This window comes from Argiope bruennichi, chromosome 6 (genome assembly GCF_947563725.1).
Source record: "Argiope bruennichi chromosome 6, qqArgBrue1.1, whole genome shotgun sequence".
In the NCBI taxonomy this organism is placed as follows: domain Eukaryota; kingdom Metazoa; phylum Arthropoda; class Arachnida; order Araneae; family Araneidae; genus Argiope; species Argiope bruennichi.
The window spans coordinates 67,388,434-67,415,085 of record NC_079156.1 but is presented as its reverse complement, the minus strand read 5'-3'; the positions used below and the strand labels follow the sequence as shown (position 1 = coordinate 67,415,085).

Sequence of the window (26,652 nt, the reverse complement as noted above, 5' to 3'; positions counted from 1 at the left end):
CTATGAAACTGGTGGCCGAATCGGCTCAGAATGTCTGTGGTTAAATCGCAAGAGAAGTATACATAAAAGCAAGAATTGACTCACGTGTGAATATACCAAAATTGAATCAAAAACAAAGTTTAATGCAGCAATGAAGTAAAAACAAACATTTTGCAGCTGTAACATTTGTAATCATTAAGGATACAGAAGTAAGAAATGCAAAATTTGACATTAAAAATATTTTTTTATTATTATACTTTGTAATTAATAATTTTTTCCAGTTGTAATGCTTATATAGTTATTTTAAATCATCTTTTTTTAACATTATATGAACGAAAAATTCCTAAAAATATTTTATTAAATTTTTCAATTTTTTTTACAAACTTTAAGCTCTTTGTGACATTTGAGATATTGCTGTATTAGAACCAATTTTTCTTTTATTCTTTTTAAACCTAAAAGCTAATTTTTCCTCACTATTACTAAACTAAAATGTAAGAAAAATTTTTAAAGGTTCATTTTAAAAATTCCCGTTTATTCAATTTTTTTACAAATTTCAAGCTTTTTGCGGCACCTTAAGATAATATAATATTGTAACCAAATTTTTGAACGTAAAAGGCAACTTTTCCTCACTATTACCAAACTAAAATGTAAAAAAAAAAGTTTTTTTAAGGCAATTTTCGTTCTACCCTAATGCATACTTTATGTCAAATAATATCAAAGTACAAGATATCCCAAAACTATAAAATATATAAACAATGTCACTGGCATTGACAGCATTTTTGTTTGATATTTAGATAATTAAACCCTTAAGAAGTTTTAAAACCAACAACTGTAAGCAGTTACTAATCTTAAGATTTCAGATAAGCATTTTTAGCATATATATATATACATATATATATATATATATATATATATATATATATATATATATATATGTATATAAGCAATTTAAAATTAACATTGATAAATGGTTACAAATGATTAAACAGTAAATAAATTTAAAATTTCAACAAACAAAGATAATCAACAAAAATTATGCTTGGATTAATTTTGAAAAATTGATTAAAATCAGAAAAAAATAGTATAAAAATAAAATTGATGTCACGAAAAAAATAATTTTTTGAATTTTAAGCTAGTCTAATAATATTTGAGTGGTGTTTTGTTAATAAGTTGTGGCAGAAAAATTCAAAATCTTACAACTCCCAATTAGAGAATCATAGAAACTTTAATATTATTGCAGTTAATTTTTATAGAGAGCAGGTGCATCAAATTTCATTCAAATCCATCAAGGAGCATGGAATCGCTCCTTGGAATTGAAAGAAACAAACGAAAAATTTGGAATTTAAAGAAACAAACGAATTTTCAATCTCATATATAAAGATTGAAAGGAAATATTCATGATTATAACTTACATTTTTGAGAGAGGCAGAGGCTATAAGACAAATGAAGCAATTGCATACATAAATATCGGACTCAAAATATGTAGAAGGTCATGATGTATCATCAACTAATTGTTAAACATATATTGATTTTATAAAACATTCCAAAGTTAAAACAAAAAGCTAAATGATAAAACCTCTGATACACTGAAAAACACATATACGCACAAAGAGTTTTAAATATTTTATTTCACATATGAGATGAAACCAATATAAAAGACACCAATTATCAACAAAATAATTTTATTGTTTAACATTTAATGCTTTCTCTTCTTCTTCAATCCAAGCTAATATCTGCTTCTTTTCCTCCAAGAATTCAACTTGCTGTTTTTTTAGTTCCTCATGGTATGCAGCCTTTTTATCAGCAATCATCTTTTGACAGTATTCTTTAGTCAACTTTCGAAGATCCCATTTTTTACAGTACATTTCAAGTTTCACACTTAAAGGATTTGGTTTGTAGTACAATTTCAATTCTTCCAGCAGCCATAAATATCTGTCATTGTCCATTTCTCGCAATTGTTTCAGAAGTTTATTTCGTTTCTGAATTAATATTGGCAATACAACCTTACTATTTCGAATTTCCTAAAAATAAAATAAAGATTGAAAATTTATACTTATTCATCATTATTCTATAGTAAAATGAGACAATGAAATAAATTTACCACATCAAATGACTTTGTAAAGAAAACTTTTACATACCAATTTAATTTCTGCCATATAACATAATTAACATATTAAAACTCAACTTTGGCTTTATAATAGTGATCAAATTCAAGAATAATTTTACTTTCTTGTATAAGAAGTATATAAGCAGATAACATTGTAATCACTAAGAAACTTGACAGAAGAACTTTAATGAATTTCCACTATTTAAATCTCTTTGAATATGAAGAACAGAACACCTTTTGGAATTATGTTTACCTCTCTTTAAAGCATGGTAATTCAAAAATACATTAAGTGGGAGATGAAATTTGGTTTGTAATTTTTACAAATATGTAGATTTCTATTAAATTAAAAAAATATATATAAGAAAGAAATCTGTCTGCTTGCATGCAACTGCAATAATTCAAAAAAAAAAAAAAAAAGTGAGAAGCTAAATGAATAAATTGCATCAAATATTTAGATTTGATGTATAACAATACAAATTTTATAATCAAAATTGGAAATCTGAATTAAATTTTGGACCAAATCTGTCAATAATTTAACTCTGTTAGTCTATATATATTCACATGTTTATAAATGGGATTACTCAAAAACACTTAGATAAATAATATTTAGTAATGCTCTTGTAACCAAAACTGTAAATATGCATCAAATTTAAATATCAATTTATTAAAAATAATCCAAAATACTCATTCAGTTTTTCCAAATCATAGTATGCATGCATAGCACAAAATGCAACTTGACTAAATTTATGTTAAAGATTGAGGGGGGGGGGGCAGAAATAAACCCTGATTGCAGTTTCTATTGTGAGTTCTTTGTTGCCTCCCTTTTTTATCCTTAGGATTTAGAGATTTATAAAAAGAACCAAAAAGCTGCCACTGCATTGTCTTAGTATGCAACAAAATTAAGGGAAGAATACTCCTACTGGTTAATATATGTAACAAAGTTTGTAATGATATCTCCATGGTCATTTATTTATTAAACATTTAATAAGATATTTTATTAATTTTCATTTTATTTTAAAAGAGCCTAAAATTTCTTTTATTTTTTTACTGTCAAAAAATGGCAAATAATATGGATTTGACAATTTATTGAAATCTACGCATATTTTCATTGAAATTGTAATAAATAACAACTTCCATATTTAAAGTATATATAATAGAATCATTGTTATTTCTAATTCTGTGGCAGAATGAATAATCTTTTTGTGCGTGTGTGTGTGTTTTGGTATTGAAGTGATGCTTTCACATAATTTGCTATAAGGAACAAAGAAAGACGATAGAATATTTTGTTTAAGATTTTCTATAGCTCTATGACACTTACATGATTAATGTAATTATAAGGATTAATCAACATGAGTGTAATTATAATAATGATAATTATTAAATGATCAATGTAATTATATTCAGCAACATTTTAAAGGAAAAAACTATCATATTTCCACAAGACAAACTAAGTGTATACCTAAGTGCATACAAATTCAGTCAAGAAACTACTAGTACAAAAGCGAAGTTAAACAATGTGCAGAAAAAAATTTTCCATACTGATTATCAAAATTATATTTCATGAAAAAATTATATATATATATATATATTCTTTCCTTTGAAGGATAATATTATTTAATGCTATAAATTAAACTGCTCTTTGCTAAAAATAATTATTGCTTAAATTTTATGCTCACTTTTGGTACATATAAGCATCATAAATACCATAAAAATTGTGGCAAGATTTACTAATAATTGCATTTTAAAATATGCAATTATAATATTTTTAATGGAATAGTTTTTAAAAATTATAATGATGCATGAAACAAACATACCCATTTTCCAAGTTTTTCTTTGTGTTGAAAAAGACTTCTAATTTGAATAGTCTTCAATGCAACTGAAATATAAGATATTGAATTTAATATAGACTATTTAGCAGCTCAAGTGAATTAAATAATAAATCATACTGATTATTACAATAAAGGGACACTTTCTGCATCCAAAATTTAATTAGACTCCTAGCTAAATCCTAAAATTTAAATTAATTTATAAAATTAGTAAATGAAAAAACTATGAAATTAATAACTGAATATTCTTATAAAGGAACAAAACTGTTTTAATCATAAAAACAATTATAAATAAGATAAAGATCAATGCTTATAAAAAATGATTTGAACTAAGAAAAAATCACCAGAAAAGTTTTCAGTAATGAAATTTTTAAGAGAAATATTTTACATATTAATGAAATCTTAAACCACTTATACAGATATACTTAAACATATTGCTACTATGTGGTTTTCAATATAGACTACAAATTTCAAAACCTGAATTAAAATACATTCTGAATATAGAAAATGATCCTATAACTAATTTTGTAGTTGTAATTCTACTACACATATAAAAAAAAGGAAGAAATGAATTTTAAGTTTCAAAAAAGACTAAGGCAGTTCTTTTAATAATAAAATTTATAAAAATAATAACAAAGGTTTCATTTATCAATTTTTTTCTTCCATTTGAATATCAAAGAATATTATATTTTTTACAACATTTATTATAAAATCCTGTTTCATTTTGAAATTTATGAAGCAACAGAAAAATGGTATTTGCTTCAATATTTATGTTTAGGATATTTGTTATTAGAATTAACAGTAGTCAGACTAACAAAAAAGCATCAATTTTTATTTTGCAAGTATGAAACATTTTAACTGAAAGAGGAAAACAAATAAATATATACTTTTCACTTCAAGTGAGTCAAAATCATTAGGATGACGTTGAATACGTTGTAATAATTGTCTTCTGCAAACTTCTTTTATTTCACCCTGTAATATAATTATTATTCATGTTAATGAGTATAAAAATTGTTAAAAAGTACAAATTCATAATTTATCAATTTAATCTGACATAACTGTATCCATCTTTTTCTTTTATTTTTGTAGTAGCACACTGCATTTAAATTAAAAACAAAGTCAGTAACATCAAACAGATCATAATTCTAATTTTGAAAATTAATAACTTTTTCTAATAATAGATGTAAATTACAATATTTTTATATATTAGAACAAATGGTTACATTATCTCAAAAAGAAAGAAAGTGTTTGATATTAATAGGAGTGCCGGTAGATATACTTCAAAAACTTTAAAAATCAGCCTGATATAAATATTTGGTATAATTTTCAATTATCTAAAATGCTAATGTGATATACATCAATACATGGTTATTTTGAACAAAACAGCCCAACTTTTATGAAATTACTGAGATAAGAATTTTGATTATTCCCTGGATCATGATATAATCTAATAATATATTTGCTTTGATAACAAAAAGAATACAACAAAATTCTAAAAAATACTGGAATTTCTTTAAAAAAAAAAAGCAGAAATTTCAAATATTAGAAAATAAAAAAATTCTGGAATTCTTAATAAATAAGGGAAACAATCACTGCATAAATTAAATGAATCACTTATTAGAAACCATATACCTTTAAAAGAGAAGAATAAAAAGAAAAAAATTACTCAATAAATTAAATAAAGCAATTAAACTGCTAAGTAACTAAGTAATTAAACTTCTAGCAATTAAATAAAGCAATTTCTTACATGTGATGCTGTTTGAAGAGAGAAATACTGCTTAACTTTCTCATCAGCACTGCAAAATAAATAAATATATAAGATAATTAAGAATATTTTGTCTAAAAAATAAAATCAACTGAATTTGACTATTGCAAACCTTTAATGTCCTCTTTTTTTAAAGTATATAACAGTTATAAAATTGTTTACTTTTATTATTAATAAAAAAATTGGAAAGACAAAATAATAATAATAAATAAAAAAGTTATTACTTACTTTTTTAATTCATCAGAGAGTTCAAAATCAGGTTTTGGTAGTGACAGATCAATAGAATTTTCCTTTATTGTATCACCTAAAATTAAAAATTATTAGCTTTTATTTATTGAATTCAAAGAATGAATGAAATGAAAATGTCTTAAAAGATTTTTTTTGGAAGAAAAGTGAGAGAGCATAATCTTCTAATGTGGAATCAGCAGTTGTAAACAAAAACTAATTGAAGAAACTATGTCTCACTGAGAATTTACTGTATTTCTACAGCATTTTAAAGAGATTATTTTAACCAAATGATATTTTTCAAGCTATATAAATTCGGTTTTAGGTAAGAAGTCATGTAAATTTTTTTTATCTAAAATTTATTTAATCAATGAAAGTAAACATTTTCATTTAGCAATAGATGGCCTAAAATATTTTAACTCATTTATTACTAAAGCTTTATTTTTTTCAATTCCAATAAATATTCAATGATTTTTTTGACATTCCCCCCCCTTTTTTTTTAAATATAGAGAGCAGAGTATAATTTTTAATTTTCATATCTACAGTACTGCAATATATTTTATTTTTCTCCATTAAAAAATTATGGGTTCTGATGTACATAATTACATAATATATATTTAATATGAATTGCAAACATCACTATTTTTTTTACATGTAAAGAATATGAAATGAAGTCAATCCTCCATAAATGCATACTTATTAAAAGTACAATTGGATATTGTTAAACTTAATTTCAATTGAATCATTTGGATATAATTTCATGCAATGATCCCATTAAAATGTCAGAGTTAGAATTGTGTTAATTCAATTGTCTTATAGTATATTTCCTAATGAAGACAACTTCAGTGATATTATAGTACTAATAAAAATGTATATTTGCAGTTCATCTAGTTTTAAAGTCTCGTGATTTTATAAAGTACACACATAAGGTTAGAATCCTTCTTCTTTAGCTTTCAATGATGGAAGAAAATAAAGCAACTAAATATTCAATGAAACAATGAAATGATTTGAATTTCAAGTCAACAATGTAATCTATTATAAGAAATAAGATCACATATTTTTTTAAAAAAATTTCCAAATTCTAAAAAATTTTGTATGATTATTATTTAATATCAAGAACATATTTTAAATTTTGAAACAAAGTAAAATTTATTGTTTTGCAATAATAATTTAGGATGTTATTGGGAAAAAATTAGCTAAATTTTTAATTAATTAAAAATTTGAAAAATCCCTCTGAGATGCACATTTCTACTTTCCAGATATAAATGTACAAAATTTTGTAACTGTATGTCAAACAGTCTGGCCTACAGAATACCAATAAACACAAACATACATTTGTTTTTCGTTGAGATAAGTTCTCTCCTTTTTTTTTTTTTTTTTTTTTTTTTTTTTCCTTTCTGACTTTTTAACTTTAAAATTAGTCTCTAGAAATATAACCAAATGTTGATATCATTTACAGCTTATTTAAATCTTTCCCATACAAATAAAACAGAATTTAACATGCTCAACAAATACCTTTTGATTCAACAATTATGTGCAAGCTTAGAACATTTTATTTTGAAATTTGCATTGTTGTACAATATTTAATCAGGTTGATAAAAAATGTTAATGGACAATAATTAAGAAGCATTATAAAATAATAAATTAGTAGATCTTTACTGTATGAAACATTTCAAAACATTTTTTTTATATTACCAAGTTGTTTCACTTTATATATATATATATATTTATACATATATGGCATTTCTATATAGGATATTCTTTTCTATTAATCATAGGTAAATGATCAGAAGGAAGAAAAGTGTGAACACTTAAAACAAAACAATTAAATTTCGGGCTCTAATTAATCTTTCTTATCAATGCTAAGCAGTTTGAAAGAAAAATTGGTGCAAAATATTACATAATCTATAGTTTAAGCAACAATTACAGTTAATAGAACTTCTAATTTAATACAGATGGTTAAACTTAAGAATGTTCTTTCAAACTATTCACCAGACTTTTACCAATCATTAAATCTGAACTGTGTTAGCTTCAAAATAGAATTTCTTGGTAATACTGAGTGCATATACAAAGATATTAGATAATAATTATTAAGAACTCAAGATTTCAGTTGTCAAATTTTTCCAAATGTCTTTTACAGAAAGTTTTCTGCAGATTTTTCATGACATAAATCGTAACTTCACAGCATTGACTTACTATCATTCATTAAACTTTATGTACTCAACCATGTGATCTATTAAGAAAATTATTTCCATTCAATATAAATTTTAAATTGAAATGACTGGGACAATAATTTAGCAAGATCCAAAATAAAAATCATATGGTGTTTGATTCATGGATCAAATAATTTTACTAGGAAAATATGAGCATCTGCTTTTTCAACACAACTGTACATTGAATGAAGCAAAAATATTCACACATTCATGAAAAAAATTACGGCATATACATCATTTAAAAAGGGGACCTTCATAAAACATAACAATAAATGATACATTAAACTGTCAAATGAAATTCATATTTGTGTTTACAAATCGGGCTTTAACTTACCACTTTGCTCATATATATTATATCTAGGTCGCCTATGCCAGGGAAAAGGTAACCAATCAACTGGTTTTCTATATTTTCTCTGTGGTGGCTTAGCATCGTAAGAGTCTATTTCACCAATTCGAGATGAATTATGACAAACATTGGAAGTGTGAAGTGATGATATAGCACCGAAATGAATGCAATTATGAGGTAGAGATGAGGTTTTATTGGAATTCAAATCATGCCTCTTTATAATAACAAACAGATTATTTCGAAATAAACGTAAGGTATTCATGTTCAATTTAAGTTCTTATTTTAAGAAATTTTCTAACGACATGCAAATAAATAAAAATTTATTCTATTAACATTAAATCATTGTTTATTTTTATTTCGTCGGTCGGTCCGTTTGTTTTCTTTTCAGATCACTTCATTTTACATTAAAAACTCAAGCAGAAATAGTGAAACAAAACTTAATTAATTAAAAATTTATTGCTCAGAATATAAAATTTCATTATATTTCAAAATTACAGTAAAGAATATAAAGTGTTAATATAAGTACATACTTTTTTTCCATAATAATCTGTTTGCTAAAACAACAATAAAACCGAAACATAGCTGAAAGTTTTATATGAGAAATCTATTTAAATCAAATTATAACTTCTTTTTGGAATTCTAAATATAGTTTATTATTAATGAAATGATGATTAAATATTAATAAGTGCAAAAACAGTTCTTGAAACTTGAATCATTTGCCTAAAAACCTTTAATACTTAACCTAACAGTCCTTCTTATTTGAGCATTCATCTAAAAAAAATGACTACATTATTATAACACAAATATAAAAATTTTAAATATGAGAATTGCTATTCAAAGTTTTTTTAAAAAAAGTAAAATCTCAAAATAGCAGACTCGATTATTAGCATAAACTGGATTTACTATTTTGGATTAGGTAACTCCAGCTTCAGTATTGAACGCTTGATTGTTATCGTTCATTTTCGGTCTATGCTTTCATTTTGGAAATTTGTTATATAATAAATTTTCAAAATTATTATATAAATATTCAGTGTTTTATATTTGTCAAAATTAAATTATAGTAATGAATTATTTAAAATATTGCGATTTTGTTTATACTTCATGGATTGCGTAGTCAAAATGTTCAATATATATATTATTGTTTGTACACATTACTACTACTCTTCCTCTCATTTAGTGCAATAATCGTATTGATTCGATCTAAATCTGAATAATTTTAATATGTCCGACAACGGAAGGAGATATGAATTACATGAAGCAGTTTTTGAAAACGATCTAATGAGAGTAGCAGCAGCTCTAAGAACGCATGATGTTGCCCAAAAAGATGTGCATGGTGAGTGATCGCTATTTTAAGAAACGTTTGCTTTAAATTTATGCATGCAGTCTATTTATAACATTTTTTTATAATATACAAGTCGTAAAATTGCTGTGTTTTTTTTCGCATTGTAAATATTTAATTGAAAATTGGCCATCTTGTAATATTTCACTTTTTATCTAATTTTCATTTGAGCTTTAAAAAATTTATATCTTTTCTTCTATGTTATTATATATTTCTCTTATCATGCTTTTAAGAACGACTTTAATTCTTTGAAAGAGATGTCCAACCAAATATTTTTTTTTTATGCTAGTAGAAATATAATCTTATATTTAATGTGATCATTTTTAAAGGAATAAAGCTAACTTATTGCAGTTTAAAAATACTATAATAATTCACAGTTATTGGATTAATTTTGTGTTTTACTATTATTGCTGTAAAAATTGATTAAATTATTGCATTCAGGGAAACTTTATTATTTAACTCATCTGATAATTCATAGCCTAACATTATTGAAAATATTTCCTATTATGTCTTTTAAATTATCATTTATTTTGAAACTGTTATTTTTATGCATTATAAATGTTGCCTTTAGCTTATTAAAGGTTTTATATTTCACTAATTCTTTAATAAAAATTTAATATCTTATAACTTCTATTTTGTTTAAAAGTTTAGTTTTAATTGATAATTTATACAGTCATAGCTGATATATATTTACCTCAGAAATTTATATAATGCCTTAATATCCATCAAATTTTAAATCCTGATGTTTTACAATCTTATCCATTTGTATATAAGATCATAAATTACATGGATATATCCATTTGTTTATATTGTAATTAAGTTGTGAAGACTTGTTGTTCCATGAAATGTCACCATGATTAAAAAATTAAAACTGAGTTGACAGAGTCTCAAGTTGGAATAGCTTGCATCTATACTCAAATCTGTTATGGTGTTACTTAATTGTCACAAAATATTATTTTTATTATGAATTACAGCAGGTCATTTAATCCTTATTAAAACAAGAAAAACCACTAATTGCTGCTCTTTAATTTCTTTTTTCTTCTCCCTCTCTCCTTACATGTATTGTTTTTTTTTTCAGTTTTATTTATTATTTTGTTATAACATTATATATTTATGTTTGTAAATAAATGTGTTACTGAAATTTTTTAAAATTTCTTTTATTATCTGTCAATTATTCAAGCAGAAATAAATTGTTTTGCATAATAATAAAAATAAAGCCTTTTTTTTCTTTCTTTTTTTTTGCTCTTTTGTTTTTGTATGGAATGTTTAAAATATTATAGGTATTATATTATATAAGTATATTTTTCTTTAAAAAATATAAAGAAAAATTAGTGGGTATCAAATGCTACTTATTTAATTTTGCTAAAACTCTCTTTTTTTGAATATGAGATAGTATGTTTGATTTTAGTTTTGTATTAAAAATTGCACTCCTGCATATTATGTTTGTATATTTTGAAATTTCTTGGAGATTATATAAACCAAAATGATCGAAATACAAAAAAATATTTATCTGAATTTTAAGATTATTTAAAAATTAATCTCATGCAATAATTTTTTAATAACTATTGTTGAAATGTGTAAAAGTTCTAATAAAATTAGTTTTAATTTAAAAAATTGATTACAATCACAATTATGTTTCTTATACTTATATTTTAGCGCACCTATAGGCTACAAGCCATCTCTAAGTTTATTTATGTGCTACAAATAGACCTTTAATTACTCTTAAATTATTAATTAAAAATCTGAACTTCAGATATATGTTAATTATTCTTTGCACATTTATGATATAATGCGAAGCTATTTGAAACATTACTTATGAAAGTTACTAGATATTAGCAATTGTTTTAAACTACAGTAGTAATTACTGAAGAAAAGGAAAAACTGATTAGACTGTATCTTATAATAATAATAAAAAAATGTTATAATTAATGAAAATTGGGTATATTATTTCAAAATTAATGAAATTATGTATAAATATATCTTAAAAATATGTCAATATAATACTATAATATGTTTACTATTGATTATTTTTTATTTGTTTGAATATATAATTAACAAACTTATTTCTTAAATTTTTTAAAAATTTTTATAAAAAGTCTGCTTATAAAAATCTTGCAAAATGTTTTTTAATTTTTTTTTTTTTTGGGGGGGGGTGAATGTGGCAGTAATTACTTAATTTGTTTTAAATTATAATGATTCTCATCTTCTAAGAGACAAATTAGAAATATTTCATTAGTTGCATTTGTAAATATTAATTATAATTTATTGTGAAGGTAATGTTTTTGCTATCATTAATATTAACTAATTTTTTTATTATCAGGTAATACACCACTTCACATTGCTGTCATGAAAGGGCACAAAGGTAATATTTTTTAAATTCCTTCTTATTGATCATATTGATTCAAATAATTAATTGATTATGGTCATTAAGAATTCATTAATTTGTAAACATTGATCGACTTAAAAGTAATAAATTCTAGTGTATTGTGAGATTTTTTGAGGTAATTAAATAAAACTTTTTTAATAAAATAACAAAACAGTTTTTTTTTATTTAATGTTAATGAATTCTTTATTTAAGCACGAAAATGTTTTCATTGTATTATTTTTAGAATAGATTTTGTTTCTTTTAATAAAAATCATTTTCTGATTCAAATATTTCATTTTTTTAACACAGTTCTTTTCATTCAAAGTGTAATGTTTTAAATTGGATTTTTGATTCCATTGGATTAGTTTTTTTTACGCTTGTAACATGTTAGTGTGTGTATTTTCAAAGTATCAATTTTATGTTGTGAAAATTAAATTTGATATAATATAAAATTTTTAGATTTTTATTGGCATGAGTTGAATCATTTATTGAAAATTGAATAACATGAATTACTGAAACATATGGAAATATAATAGAAAGTAGTTATGGTATTATGAACTAATTATCAATGAAATTAATTGCTTCATAAATAAGAATGAAACAATTCATCTTCGAAAAATTAGACCTTGGATTTTTTTCTCTCCTAGACTATATCTGAAAGTATTATTTAATGAGTTCCTTATGGCATAATTATGTTCAATTATTCATGTTTTGTTCAAATTTTTCCCTTACTTATTATTCAATAAGCAACTTTAATTTTTTTTTTTTTGTAAAGTGAAACAATAATTCAAAAGTTCCGATATTAGCCATTATAGGCTTTAAATATAAATATAAGAGTATAGAGAGAGAATATAGTCTCCCTTCCAAACTTAACATCTGGGCTTCATGTTTTTATATATAGAAGATGCTAACATTTCTTTCCTTTGCCTTTCCAAATAATATAAACTGCACTGAATAATCAATACATAAATATTGCTAGGAATTTAAAATTTCAAGGAAATTAAAATTAAATTATTCATAATGTTAATACTATTATTAATATGATAAATAATTTGTACGTGTGCAAAAATTCTTTTACCCATTTTTATTATTATTTTTTTAATTTTATTGTTTTAAATTTTTTTAAAAATGTATTTTTTTAATGTTATTTATTTTTCTCTTAGGTTGTTTCCCATTAGGCCTAATCTCCTCCCTATTGAGAAAAATATGCTTTCCTCAATATTTTTCTTTCTAAAATATTTTGTATATTTTAGATATATTATAATAATTTGGTAATCCTCATTATACAAATTGCATAATGAGGATTACCAAATATATAGTGTTTGTGGCTATTTGGCAAAGAATATTGCCAAATAACCACAACTAATTTTAACTCATTATATTCAAATTTGATACTTATTGCAAATTGATCCTAATGTTTTTATTGCAGATTTGTATAATTTAAAAGAAAGTTTTTATTTCTGATGCTATAAATATATATAATATAACGTAGCATTTAAATTGTGGTCACTAGAATATATTATGGTTTAAATGAATATTACTAGTTGAATAATAATATGCCTTTAAAATATTTCCAACTCACTTTAAAGTTGTTTTTGTAAGTCAACTTAAATAATCTGTCAGATACTACCTTAGATTTGTTACATAATGCACTGTTCTTGATTTTCATTACTCTAAGATAATGGTAATTTCAAGGGGAGGGATAGATTATTTATTTTTTTCTCTTTTGGGTATAAAATAGTCATTTAATGTTTACTTAGTTCAATACAATATGTATTACATTCATGATTTGTGTTATAAAGCTGAATATAATGTCTTCATTGCTACAAATTCCTTATTTGCTCATTTTTAAGCAATTTGATTCAATAATAGCAAACTTTATTTCTTTTTAAAAAGTTGGTGTTTTTATTTTGGGAAATTTGTAATGAAAATTGTTTTGAATTGTTTGTTATAATTAAAAGTTGAATGTTATCTTTATTATTATTATTTTTTTAAGAATGTGTTCAACTACTCCTCGCTCATAATGCCCCTGTGAAAGTAAAAAATAAACTCGGTTGGAGTCCTTTAGCTGAAGCTATAAGCTATGGAGATCGACAAACCAGTAAGTTTTTAAAAATATATTGACGATTAATATATCTTTTTGATAAGAAATAGTTTAATCAATCTATTAGTTTATTAAAATTTTGTTATTAAGAATTATAATATCTTTCTCATATTTTTATTAGTTTTGAATTAATTTAAATTTGTGGCTATTTAATTAAAAAGTCATTGATTATTAAATAGTCCCTTGCCATAATTTATTTAAATCTCCGATAGAAGAAAATTTAAATTGTATATTATTTTTACGTTTTTTTTTTTTTTTTTTTTCTTGAGAAAATGTCTTAAGTTTATCTTGAAAAGTTTTATAAGATTTGATTTTGCAAACATATACCTGATATTTATGTAAAATCATCATAAATATGTTATTTTACTTTCTAGTATCATCACTCATTCGTAAAATGAAACAGCAATCTCGTGAATCCATGGAAGTGAGAAGGCCAGATTTGACTTTAGCCCTTAGTCAAATAGGCAACTTTTTCATGGAGCTAAAATGGGATTTTCAAAGCTGGGGTAAGCAAAATAATTATTATATAGGGGAAAAATTGTTCTTTATAATTTTTATGAAACAATTATTCACACATAATAAATTTCGGAAAAAGTTATTTTCTGAATATTTCACTTTGTTATGAATGTATCTTTATGTATGGATATATGTGTTCAAATAGGTCTAAATATTATTATCTCATATTTATTTATTTTATTTTTAACTTTCTTATTTCTATAGTCCCACTGGTATCTAGAATTCTGCCTTCTGATGTCTGTCGAATACATAAAAAAGGATCAAACATAAGGTGATTATAGGAATATTTTTTTAACAACTGTTATAACATAATGCAGAAAATTACACTCATGTCCAAAATTTAGATCACAAACAAAAGCTGTGAAAACTGATGAATGTGTTGTTACAAAATATGGCACAGAGATATATTACTATGGGAGAAAGAATAAAGCAACATAACTATATGGAAAAGATTTTAATTATGAATTAAGAAACAAGGTATATCAAAAAATGTGGAACCATGAGTCAGAGATAAAGCATTTATCCCAGAAAAAGTTTGGCTAACATGGAGTATGGTTTCTGTGCACTATTGTATAAGCTTCACAATGAGCTCCCATGCTGTTTATGAGGGTATCAATAAATGTTTGACAACAAAATCCATTCTTACAAAAGCACAGCTTTTTACTCTGGGGGTGGGGGTATGGTGTGCTATGGCTCTTCCTGGGCCATACCATGTTCAAGAGGATTGAGATCCAGAGAACTCGATGGCCAATCCATATGGCAAATATCTTCTACTTCAAGAAGATCATTGAACTTCATGTGGCTGCACATTATCGTCCATAAAAGTGAATTTCGCACCAGTAACACACCAGAACAACCTCACATAGTCTTCAAGAACCTCATCTGTATAGAGATGTGTGATGATAGTACCTGCACACAAAGATATACAGTGGGATACAACTGCCCAACATTATACTGCTCCAATCCATCAAACCTATCAATTTCTTTTTTTATAGAAGGGATGATAGAGAGCTTCTCGCTTTTTCCAGGTGAAGATGTGATGAAAATCAATTTGTGTAGTGAATCTTGACTCATCGCTGAAAAGACCCTCCTACCCTATACTTGTTGTGTCCAAATCTGATGTGTTCGGTACCATAACAACCCGTCTTTCTTGTTGGATGCAGTCAAAGGGACACACACAACTTGATGCTGGGCCTAAAGAGCCCTCTCTATTAGACATCTATATGCTATTCATCTGGAAATTCTTATTTCGTACATTGTAGCTAGGATCACAAGCAAGATGAGGATCCATTGTCAGCATATGTTCTCATATGCTTAGTGCTAAGTAGTGATCCTGTGTAGGTGTCATTATATGAGGTTACCTTGGCTGGCCTTTCTGTTGATAGTACTCCATGGTTGGAAGTGATTCCACAACTTGGATATCACTTACAGTGCCACTTGTAACCATTGAACTACCTCCACTCGAGTTTGGCTGGCTTCAAGCCTACCGATGGGTCTCCAGCTTAAAGAATCATTTAAATAATTATGAGAACTTTTTCACACTAAAAAAGGTTTTGTTTTAATACAGCATTCACAAAACTGCGAGTAAAAGTCCTAGATGCTTAAACAATCTTAATTCCAGTAGTTCTGAAAAACTTAATGCTAAACAACTTTTTCTAAACTGAAGTTTGAAATTGCATTATCCATTCTTCAAAACATATAAAATACAAATCCCATCAATTTTACTATTAACAATTTAGAATTATTTTGAAAAACATATTTGTGACCTTAATTTTGGACGAGTGTATTTCTCACTTTTTTTTTCTTTTTTTCCTCTTCCATTTCAATATATCAACCTAGAATCTTCAATCAGAATTATTGTTTGACAACTTATGTTCTAGAATTTGTAGTAACTCCCAATTTATCACATGAAAATTTCATTTTAGTTTTAGTTTATTATCTAATGATTTTTTTAAAAAATTGTTTATGAATAAAGCCTTATAAAAATTTTATTTTTGTATTTCAAAAGAAATTTAAATTCTGTTTAAATTTCCTTAGAAATTAAAAGGAATTTAAATTATCTGTTGTTCTCATCATTCTAACATTGAGCTTTTTTTCTATAATACAAAATTATTTTCCACCGGATTTTTTTATTGGCCTTCTCTTTGTTTTTATTTTCTTCTATTTTAAAGCAATTCATATATTAAAAATAATATACTTATCCCTTTTATGTATTCATTAATAATTTTGAAGGCATTTATACTTACATAAAGTATTTGAATTCTAATGTCTGTTCCCCCAAATAATAGCAATGTCAAGTAATTAAAAACCATCTGGTTCAAGAAGTTTGAGTTCAAGTGCCTTAGTTATTAAAGCAAAGTTTTGTAGTCAGATTTCCACGAAGATTTATTGAATTAAAAAAATAAATGAAAATATTGAAGTTTATTCAATAAAACACAATGAACAACTAATTTCAAATTCCCCTGGATTTATGTGTCTTTGTTTATTATGTATCGCTGAAATATGATTTTTTTTCACTTATATATTGCTATTATTTAAACTTTCATTATCATTTTAGATAAAGATTTTCTGCTCTGTCAAAGCCTAATGACTGTTTTTGAGAAATGTTCTGATATATATATATATATATATGTGCTTTGTATTACAGTTATACAAAATGATAATATTCATGTAAATTCTGAATTTAATGGGCTTCTTATACTAACTTCAACAATGCATTAATGAGAATTTTTTGTTGAATATGAGATAAATCTTGCATGGATTTTAGAAATTATATAAAAATTCTTAAATATGTTTTGAAATGGTGTATAAATATATAAGTGATTACATAATTCTATATTGTTTAACAGTTTCAAATGTGATTTTGTGCTGGCATGTTAAATTAAAGTCAAATAAAGATGATCTTAAGTTTATGTGGTCTAGAGAGATCTTTTTCTTACTCTCTCTTTGTGGCATTTACATTGCTTCAGTTATTAAGTATATAAAAATACAACACAAAAATTAATGTGTGTATGTGTATATATATATATATATATATATATATACTGCATCTTCACTGTGCTACCATTTTTCATCTATTAAAGAATATCTAGAATAACAGATTCCACATTAGTGCCAGTAATTCTGTTACAGACTGGAGAATATTTCCTTTCATATGTAAATATAATTACTTGATGCATAAAAATAATTTCATACTTGAATTATCAAGTGTTTTCAAATCTAGCTGATAAATATTTGTAAAATTCAAGTCATCCCAATTTCACATAACTTTGGATTCAAATCTGAACAGTACTGCTTTTGATTATCTCCATTTTGATTATGGCTTTTGTTAATGATACTATACCTGTTCAGAAAATCAAAGCAAACTTTACTTTCATTGATTACAGATTTTGTTTCAGATTCAAATGTAAGGCTTTTTTTATATATATATGTTGTAATTTGCTATTATTAATTATGTGTTATTATGGACGTGTATGTGTTATTATGTAACATTTTTATTAAAAAGTTTTCTAATAATGTAAAAACAGTTGTCTCAGCTGACCAACTGATTCACCAGCAATTATATTTGATTTAAGATAAAGTGCTTGCATATAACTTCATGTCCATCATTCTGTCAAGTTAAATATTAAAACCGTGATATTTTAGTTGCCTTATTTAAATTCTGTTTTGTTGTGTACTTTCTAATGATGACTATCTCATAATATCGTAATGCTATTAAAAATATAAATATCCAGTTTATCTTCAATATTGTAATATATCCATAATATTGTAACTTGACTTTTTTTTTAATTTGTCTTTTAAATTACACAGATCTTAAACAGAATCTTCCTATTTTAGTTTTCAATAATAGAAGAACATCACACAATTGAATATTGGATTAAGCAATGAAAACAATTTGAATTTCAAGACAATAATATAATCTGTTCTTGGAAATTAAGTCAAGAAGAGTTAAGGTTTTGGCTTAAAGAAGATTAAAAATTTGAATGTCTATTAAATTGGTGTCATTAAAAAGATATATTGAAAAAGAGTGAAATTTATTTTTCATGCCCTAATATTTTTAATAATAATGATTGGAAAGTTTGCCTAATTATAGTCATTTGTAGAGATTTTGTTATATGCTTTTATATTCATTAGTCCAAAATGTTATTCACTATGAGCCATGCCTTTAATACTCTTTATTGTTTATAATAAAATATGTATAATTTTTATTTTGCAGATTTTTTTTTTTTTTTTTGCTTACCATATAAATTAAATGAATTTCTAAGTTCAAAATCAATATTATCTTTGCAGGTTAGATACCACTTTAGTCGATTTCAATGATATGAAGTGGGAGAGAGGAGACATCAGTTTCATTTTTATGGGAGATAGGAAACCTTCTCATTCGTTAGTTGTCTTGGACAACAAACTCAAAGTTTATCAAAAGATGCGTTATGAGGTTTGTACGTTTATATTGCAGACTTTCAAGTCTTAAAGGGCGGGAGAGGAATGGTTGAATAATTTTTTTTCTTCATGAAATATTTACAGATATTTATTAATGTTTGATAAAACTGTCATTAAAAATGCATTAAATTATAAAATTCTTTTAGATTGGATGCTTTATTCAGTAATTTTTCTTCAATACATGTATTAGAAAAGTTTCTTGTTAAGCATATTATCAAGTATCATATAATTACTTTTTTAACTGATTGTTTGTCTGTAATAAACATCAACAATAATTTTATCGATTAAATATATTGTCCTTTGTCAACATAATATTTTATATAATTAATGTGTATCTGAAGCTTGTTTGTTGTGTTATAACTTTACATACTTTTCCTGAAGAAAATGTAATAAATGCAAGGAATATTCTTTATTATTCGTTTTGTCATATAACATAAATTTTCTTTCAATAAACTGAAATGTATTCGGAGATCTGAATAAACATATTAATGCTGGGAAACCATCATTTTCAGTCTTTTATGTTACAAAGGGGGAAAAAAACCATTATTATATTTCTTAAGACATGAATTTAGAAAGAAGTGCATGAAAGTATTTCTGCCATTTTTTAAAATCATCATAAGGTGAGAAATATTATTCCTGTACTGAAACTCTCTTGAAGTTGCTGCTTCTTATTCTTCTTTGTTAGTACTCAGTTTAACTGTCATATATGATATAAGGATAAGACAATGTACAGAATTATTAAGAAAATCTAATAGATTAGGCACATGCAAAAGGAGAGATCCTGTTGTGTTATTCCAAGGATACATCTTGTCTTTTTTCTTAGAATCCTCACAATGATTGCTAACAGAGCTGGTGCAAGCTTTGATTATTGATCAAAAATTTCTATCAATTTTGTCAGCGAAGAGGAAGAAAATTTACTAACACAGCATCTATCCTCCTATTACAGTTAATAATTCATGTTATGCCCTGTGAATATTAGATTTAATTTGTATGATCTATAGATACATGATCATTAACTTTAGTTTTTTAGTGGTCAGGTTTATATTAAATGAATATAAATAGTTCATTTTATTTATCTGTTTTTTTTAATTTTAAACTATAGTATACTTTTGAATTGACCTTTATTATTCCCCCATTTTTAGGAAACAGAAGGTGAGATTGAAGATGAAGTTGACATTTTGATGAGTAGTGATGTGGTGGCAGCTCAGATATCGACCAAATCTATTACTTTTTCTCGCGCTCAGTCTGGGTGGCTTTTCCGGGGTGATAAAACGGTATATGATTTTTTTGTGTGTATTGTGTATAACTGGTTTTGATTTAGCACTGATTAAATTATTGTTATCATCTTGTCTTTAATAAAATCAATGGCATATTTGAAATATTTTTTTTAAATACTCAGTTACTTTTCTTTCTTCCTGTATTATTAAAGTACTTTTTAATAATTTTTTTTCTACTTTTGAAAATTTTTACCAATTAAATATTGCTTCAAATTAATATCATAATATTTGTTTATTGACTGTAGGAGAAAATAGGACTTTTCCTTGCTGATGTATATGTAGTCAATGGATTGTATTTAGAATCCAAAAAAAGGTAAGCTATTTTAAGTTATTAATATGCATTAAATGCAATTTTAGAAATTCTGGAAATAATTTAATTTTATTTACTTCAGGCGAGAGCATTTAACCAATGAGGATTTGCAGAAAAATAAAGCATTGTTGGAAAATTTAGCTAGGAATGGCAATTTCAATGTGGATAATGCAGAGGTACTTTTTTTAAAAAATTGTTTCTATACATGATAATTTGACTTTATTTAATTTAGCTTCTGATGTAATCAATGAAGAATAAGAATTATTTATTATTAAAAAATACTTATGTGTATAAGCACTGCAGAAAATACACTTTTTATTTCAAAACATTTACATAATATGAATTTCCAACCACTCTTTACTACCATCAAACAGTTTATTCATTAATTTGTATAATCCATATAGTTGAATGTCATAATTAGATTTGGCCATAAAGTATGAATGCTAAATTATTTTGATTTTCCCAATATTCTAAAATCTTGTCATAATATTATTATTTTCAAAATGGGCAAAGAAAGATGTCGTAATATCCACCATTCCTTTAGTGTACCTTTACTGTAGTACAAATGCTGGTCTATTTTAGCAGAATGATAAATAATGAAATGACTTTTCTGTAAATTGTTTTTGGTGCATATATATATATATATATATATATATATATATATATATATAATTAAGAGGAAACACATAGTAAATACTGTGCCAAATACTGTTTTTCTTTCATTTAAAAATATTATGAGGGAAAATAATAAAAGTTAACAGACATCATGGAAGTAACAAAAAAAACAACATACAAATCAACTTTCTTAATTCCTTCCTTCCTTCTTAAAATTATTTTTCTCATTATATAAATTCAAAGAGATAAATATTTTTAATTTCTAAGCCATGAAGGATCTAAATTTTTTACTTTTGCCTTTCAAAAACTAATTACTGTACTTTTAATCGACATTGAACAGGCCTTGCAATTTTCATTACTTTTGCAAATTCAGCATTTTTCTGTGTTTTCCCCAAAAATTAGCATATCAAATGTCTAAAAGTTTAAGATTCTGCTGCCAAATGCCACTTTTTGTCCATGGTCTCTCCACAGATAAAATGTAACTTCTATTCCTGTTCCTAGTTCTATTATATAATTTACCATGACTGAAATGAAAATATGGACCTGATAGTGAAAAAGTAAGATAAAAGCTGGAGTTCAATTGGATATTCTCCTCTTCATTATTATAATACCACTTTTGTTTCAAGTGTATATTTTTAAAATGATACAAAGATTGTTTTTACTTCAATTATAATTTTTTAAAATATATATATATATATATATATATTTACTTTTTTATTAAAATGTAAAAGTTAAATCAATTTTTTAATATACTCTTTTTGCACAAAATTTATGTTTTGCATTCACTCAATTTATATTTTCTTTACCAATATATTTGTTCTATCATTTCTGCTGGTTATTAATTTTATTTGGTATGACATAAAATTTATGACAAATTACAATTAAGGATAGTATTCTGATAATTTGTTTTTGATTGGATGTTCATAATATGATTAACATCTTGAATTTTTTGCAGCTACAAAGGAGAAAGTCTCTGCTTCCTCCTGAAAAGTGGCCTATAACTTGGGATGAATATATAAATTCAAATGATCAGTATATTCATCTGGGAAGACCTATGGTGTGCAAGGAAACGCGTAAACATTTCAAGGCTACAGTTGCTATGGTATTTACAAAGTCTTAAATTTTTATAATTTTTTTCTATAAAGTTAAATTTCTAATTCTAAAAAAAAAACAAAAAAAAAAAAAAAAAAAAAAAAAAACACTGGCTTTGATATTTTTTAGCATGATAAATGCTGTTAGCTTAGTGATTTCAATAGTTGATATCAAAACATACCAAATTTAGAAATTTATTTATTTATATTTTTGTTGTATAACTGAATATAGCAAATTGCTGAAAAGTTGCTTTTAATATATAAATACTTATGTGGCTTAGTACTGGAGAATTAATATACTTAATCTGTATTTTCTTTCTTTAATGTAGTTATAAATTTATCTTCGACAACACTGATATTGTGATAAAATTTTTATAATATTTTTTAATTTAAGTGTTACACTTGAACCTTGTTTTCCATTGTTGAAACCTTTTTTTTTATACTAAAAGATGAAATAATTTAGTTTTGCAATAAAAAAAATTGAGATCATTTTGTTTTTCTTTTTTTATAGTCTGAAGATTTTCCTCTATCAGTGGAATCGTAAGTAAATTTTGATTTTGATTTGAAATCCACATTTTTATCAAATATATTCATAAAATTCTTTCAATATTATTATTTCTTGAAAGTATGTGTCTGCATAATCTAATCTAATTCTTCCTTTTCTAGTCTTCTAAATGTACTGGAGGTTATTGCACCATTTAAGCACTTTAAGAAGCTACGGGATTTTGTTCGCATGAAACTTCCTAGTGGTTTCCCGGTGAAACTTGGTGAGTTGTCATCCATTAAATGTGGATAGATCATTCCGTTTGAATTATAATATGAATTTATCAGTTTCTAAGTCAGTGAAAGGATTTTGGCTTAACTATTATAGCACATGACGTAAGTCAGCTCAGAAAATGTCATCTTATAATTAGATTTTTCGTGGTTGTCCAGTTAACTACTCTTTTTAAAAGAAAAATACAACAGGATTTTAAAAATTAAGCTTAACTTGTTAATCTGGACATTTTGAATTCATTGATAATTGGAAGTTTCTCTCCATCTTTTGGGTTTGTTTTGGCAATTAGAAGTCAAAACTAAAAATTAAGAAAAAATTGTTGGTATTTTTTAATTTAGTTTATTTTCTTTTTTTAATGTAACTAGTATTTTTACCTACATATCATATACCAATTATTTCTTCTATTCTTAAACCAATTATTTCTTCTATTTTATGAGGCCCATGTATTCAATCAAAGCAAGCAAGAAAAAAATTGTTTTTAAAAAATGTTTTAAACACATAATATATGATTTCTACTCTTTGTTTTAAATCTTTATTGAACATTTATTGTATTCAAAGTGATTTATAGCAATTTCTTATCAAATTTACTAATTTTAATTATTAGCTTTTTTAAAATAATAATTATTCTAACCTATGTTTATTAAAATTATTTACTACTTATTTAGATATTATGTATTATTTATTAAAACATAAATAAATAAAATACATCTTTGCTTCCATATTTAGCTTAAAAATTGCCATTTTCATTTATTTTTAGATCCAGTTTTCCTTAACACAAATTTTATGGCAAATCAGTTTTTCTTCCCCCATCAGTTTTGAATTAGTTATATTCCCATGTACTATGTACATTAACCCAATATAGTTTTAGTTGTAGTTTCATGTAGCTGAACCTATTTTTATAGTTAGCTATATTAATGCTTTTTCTTTTCAGATATCCCAATCCTCCCTACTGTGAGCGCATGCATTACATTCCAAGATTTCCGGTTCAACATAGAAATTCCCGATTCTTACTTTGAAATCCCTAGAGATTACATAGAGGACCCCACACGTTTCCCTGATTTATGATTGTCGTGTTCCTTACCATTTCCAATGTTTGTTGAATTTGCACTAGTGATTGTATAAGATAATTTATGTTTACTGTATATTTATTCCCACATTTTCCAATGTACAGACGTGAAAATAAGCTACCTGAGTAGCTCAAAATAATAAGCTACCTGATAAGCTCAATCATTTCAAATTGCCATTCTTGAGAACTCTCTTTTTCATTACAAATCATCTCATAACGACTGAATCTTTTTTAGTCATTCTAACAGAACTTATTTTTTAAATGGGGTGGATATTATTACGTGTGTAAATAAATATCCAAAGTTTTTAAAAAACATATATTTTCGGCAAACAGCTTAAGCTTTTTCTCAAGCTACACAATGTGCAATGGCTGTCAAGAAAGTTGTTATTTGATTATCTTGATAAACTTTCAAATCAATCAATAAAAAGCATTGTTTTTTCTATCCCACCAATTAAATTCCGGTTTTTTTCTCTTTTCTTTAATATCAAAGCATATCTTTCCTCTCACGTCACTGAGATTATGTAAAATTTGAAAATGCACCGGTGTGTATTACCACTTTTTAGCCTGGAATATACTTTGTGATTGGTGTCTTAACAAGTTGTTGAGGATGTGTTTACGTTAGTCATGTTTCAATCACATTATTTAGTGTATATAGTATATTTGTTCACAAAGCATGTTCAAAGCTTATTGATCAAAGAATTATAATTTTATATTTGTGAGAGTTTTAATCCTTATTGTTACTAGAATGTTAACAAGTTCTCCAATTTATTACTTAAGTTCCTTTCGTACATTTTTGGGCTGGATTCCCAGAATGCGAGTTATGTAATTATGTTTTAGAATTATATCAAAACAGTTATGTGTCTGTTTGTGATCATAATGTTTTTATTTCAGATTCTGTATATATAAATATTGTTTGGTTTTTAAATATCTATCATTTTAAAATTTGAATAAAATATTTTAATCTTGTTTCTTTGAAATATTTGCTATTTTATTGTGTACATATAATTATATGACACCTGAATCTGTTGACACTCTTAACTTATTACTCAAGTTAAATTTTACTTCTGTGTTAAATTAGAATACATTGCATTGCCTTTTTTTTTTTTTTTTTTTTTTTAATCTATAAAACCAACATGTATCCTTCTTAATCTTGCAATTGATCTTCAACTGGTATATGCCCAGAATTCGATGTTACTTTTGATATTTTTTCCACTGATTTATTATTGAAATAATTCAAAAAAATTCAAAAGTAATTTTTATTTTTTGATATTTTATTCTATTTGCAAATTCTTTTTGACTATATCTATAAAAATTTATTTGATGATTAAAAAAAAATTGAATATAATTTTATTTTATTACAATTTTTATCTAAGTGTTTTTAAACATAACTAAAAAAAAAAAAAAATTGAAATTTGTGTTTTATATTAAATTAGGCATTTATGGGTTAAATAATAGTTGTTTTTCATTACTTAACATTATATCATCTTCAGTCTATTTGTGTTAAACAATTTACTTCTTGCAGAAATCAGTGTAAATGTCTATCTAATGTAGTTTAGTAGGAGAGGCTAAGATTTCTTCCATCTCATTTCTTATAATATGCCATGAGCAATTAGTAATGAAAATGAGTACAGTTTAATTTTACAAATTAGAAAGTTAATTTCATTTTCAATATCAAGATTATCTTCCCATTTTGCTACATTCTATAAATCTTCTAAACTGAAAACTCTTTTTTTAAATACATTTCATAGAGCATAATATCAAATTTAATTATTTATTTATTTTTAGGTAACTAAAGCTCAGATTTACATGTGCTGTATTTGAATATATAATAAGGCTCTGAGATTACTTAAACAGGCAGAATTTATTTTTAAATGGGAATTTTCTTTACTCTTATCTGACTCCATGCATTGATTTTTTTTTTTTTAACAAGTCATATGAAATAAATTGGAAATTAGCGATTAGTTAGTCATTTACAAACAGTCTGAAACTTAGACCATATGCAATTTTGTGTGCTTGCCAGACACAAGATATTTATATTTAAGTTCCTAATAGACCAAAATTTCAACTATATAAAATCATCAGCGCGATATTTGAATATTTTCTATGATTTTGAAGTACAGCTATCATGCATGTTGTGAATCAATTAATTATTTATTATTTGTCTTATTTTAGTATTCTATATTAAATACGTCTATAAATGTATTGTTTAAAAATTTTACAATATTGCTGCGATTATGTGTTGCAATTTCTTTTCTTTTTTTTTTTGCGTAATTTATACAATTAGAATTATAAC

At 24.9% G+C, this 26,652-nt stretch overlaps 2 protein-coding genes across 2 annotated transcripts; one reads left to right on the top strand and one right to left on the bottom strand.

The window, feature by feature from the left end:
- Window positions 1–1,589: 1,589 nt before the first annotated feature.
- LOC129972252 (28S ribosomal protein S15, mitochondrial-like) lies at window positions 1,590–8,850 on the bottom strand. The gene is made up of 6 exons (XM_056086317.1): window positions 8,450–8,850; window positions 5,906–5,981; window positions 5,660–5,708; window positions 4,800–4,884; window positions 3,901–3,962; window positions 1,590–2,000 (listed from the first exon to the last, which is right to left on the bottom strand). The coding sequence occupies exons 1-6, from the start codon at window positions 8,721–8,723 to the stop codon at window positions 1,662–1,664; spliced, it is 885 nt and encodes a 294-aa protein (XP_055942292.1). The 5' UTR covers window positions 8,724–8,850; the 3' UTR covers window positions 1,590–1,661.
- Window positions 8,851–9,389: 539 nt separating this feature from the next.
- LOC129972487 (ankyrin repeat domain-containing protein 13C-like) lies at window positions 9,390–25,325 on the top strand. The gene is made up of 13 exons (XM_056086633.1): window positions 9,390–9,794; window positions 12,121–12,162; window positions 14,162–14,266; window positions 14,644–14,775; window positions 14,990–15,056; window positions 19,076–19,220; window positions 20,368–20,499; window positions 20,748–20,815; window positions 20,895–20,988; window positions 22,383–22,529; window positions 23,030–23,058; window positions 23,185–23,285; window positions 24,225–25,325. Exons 1-13 carry the CDS (start codon window positions 9,683–9,685, stop codon window positions 24,356–24,358), a joined length of 1,308 nt encoding a protein of 435 aa, XP_055942608.1. The 5' UTR covers window positions 9,390–9,682; the 3' UTR covers window positions 24,359–25,325.
- The last annotated feature ends 1,327 nt before the right edge of the window (window positions 25,326–26,652 follow it).

Bases quoted from the DNA above. Each gene is read 5' to 3' on its own strand.
- LOC129972252 (XM_056086317.1), bottom strand. From the start codon at position 8,723: ATGAATACCTTACGTTTATTTCGAAATAATCTGTTTGTTATTATAAAG. The intron at 5,709-5,905 runs GTAAGTAATAAC...TTTATTTTGCAG, and splicing joins CTCTCTGATGAATTAAAAAA to TGCTGATGAGAAAGTTAAGC. The intron at 3,963-4,799 runs GTATATATTTAT...CTTATATTTCAG, and splicing joins TGACTCACTTGAAGTGAAAA to TTGCATTGAAGACTATTCAA.
- LOC129972487 (XM_056086633.1), top strand. From the start codon at position 9,683: ATGTCCGACAACGGAAGGAGATATGAATTACATGAAGCAGTTTTTGAA. The intron at 20,500-20,747 runs GTATATGATTTT...TATTGACTGTAG, and splicing joins TTTTCCGGGGTGATAAAACG to GAGAAAATAGGACTTTTCCT. The intron at 23,286-24,224 runs GTGAGTTGTCAT...TTTTCTTTTCAG, and splicing joins TGGTTTCCCGGTGAAACTTG to ATATCCCAATCCTCCCTACT.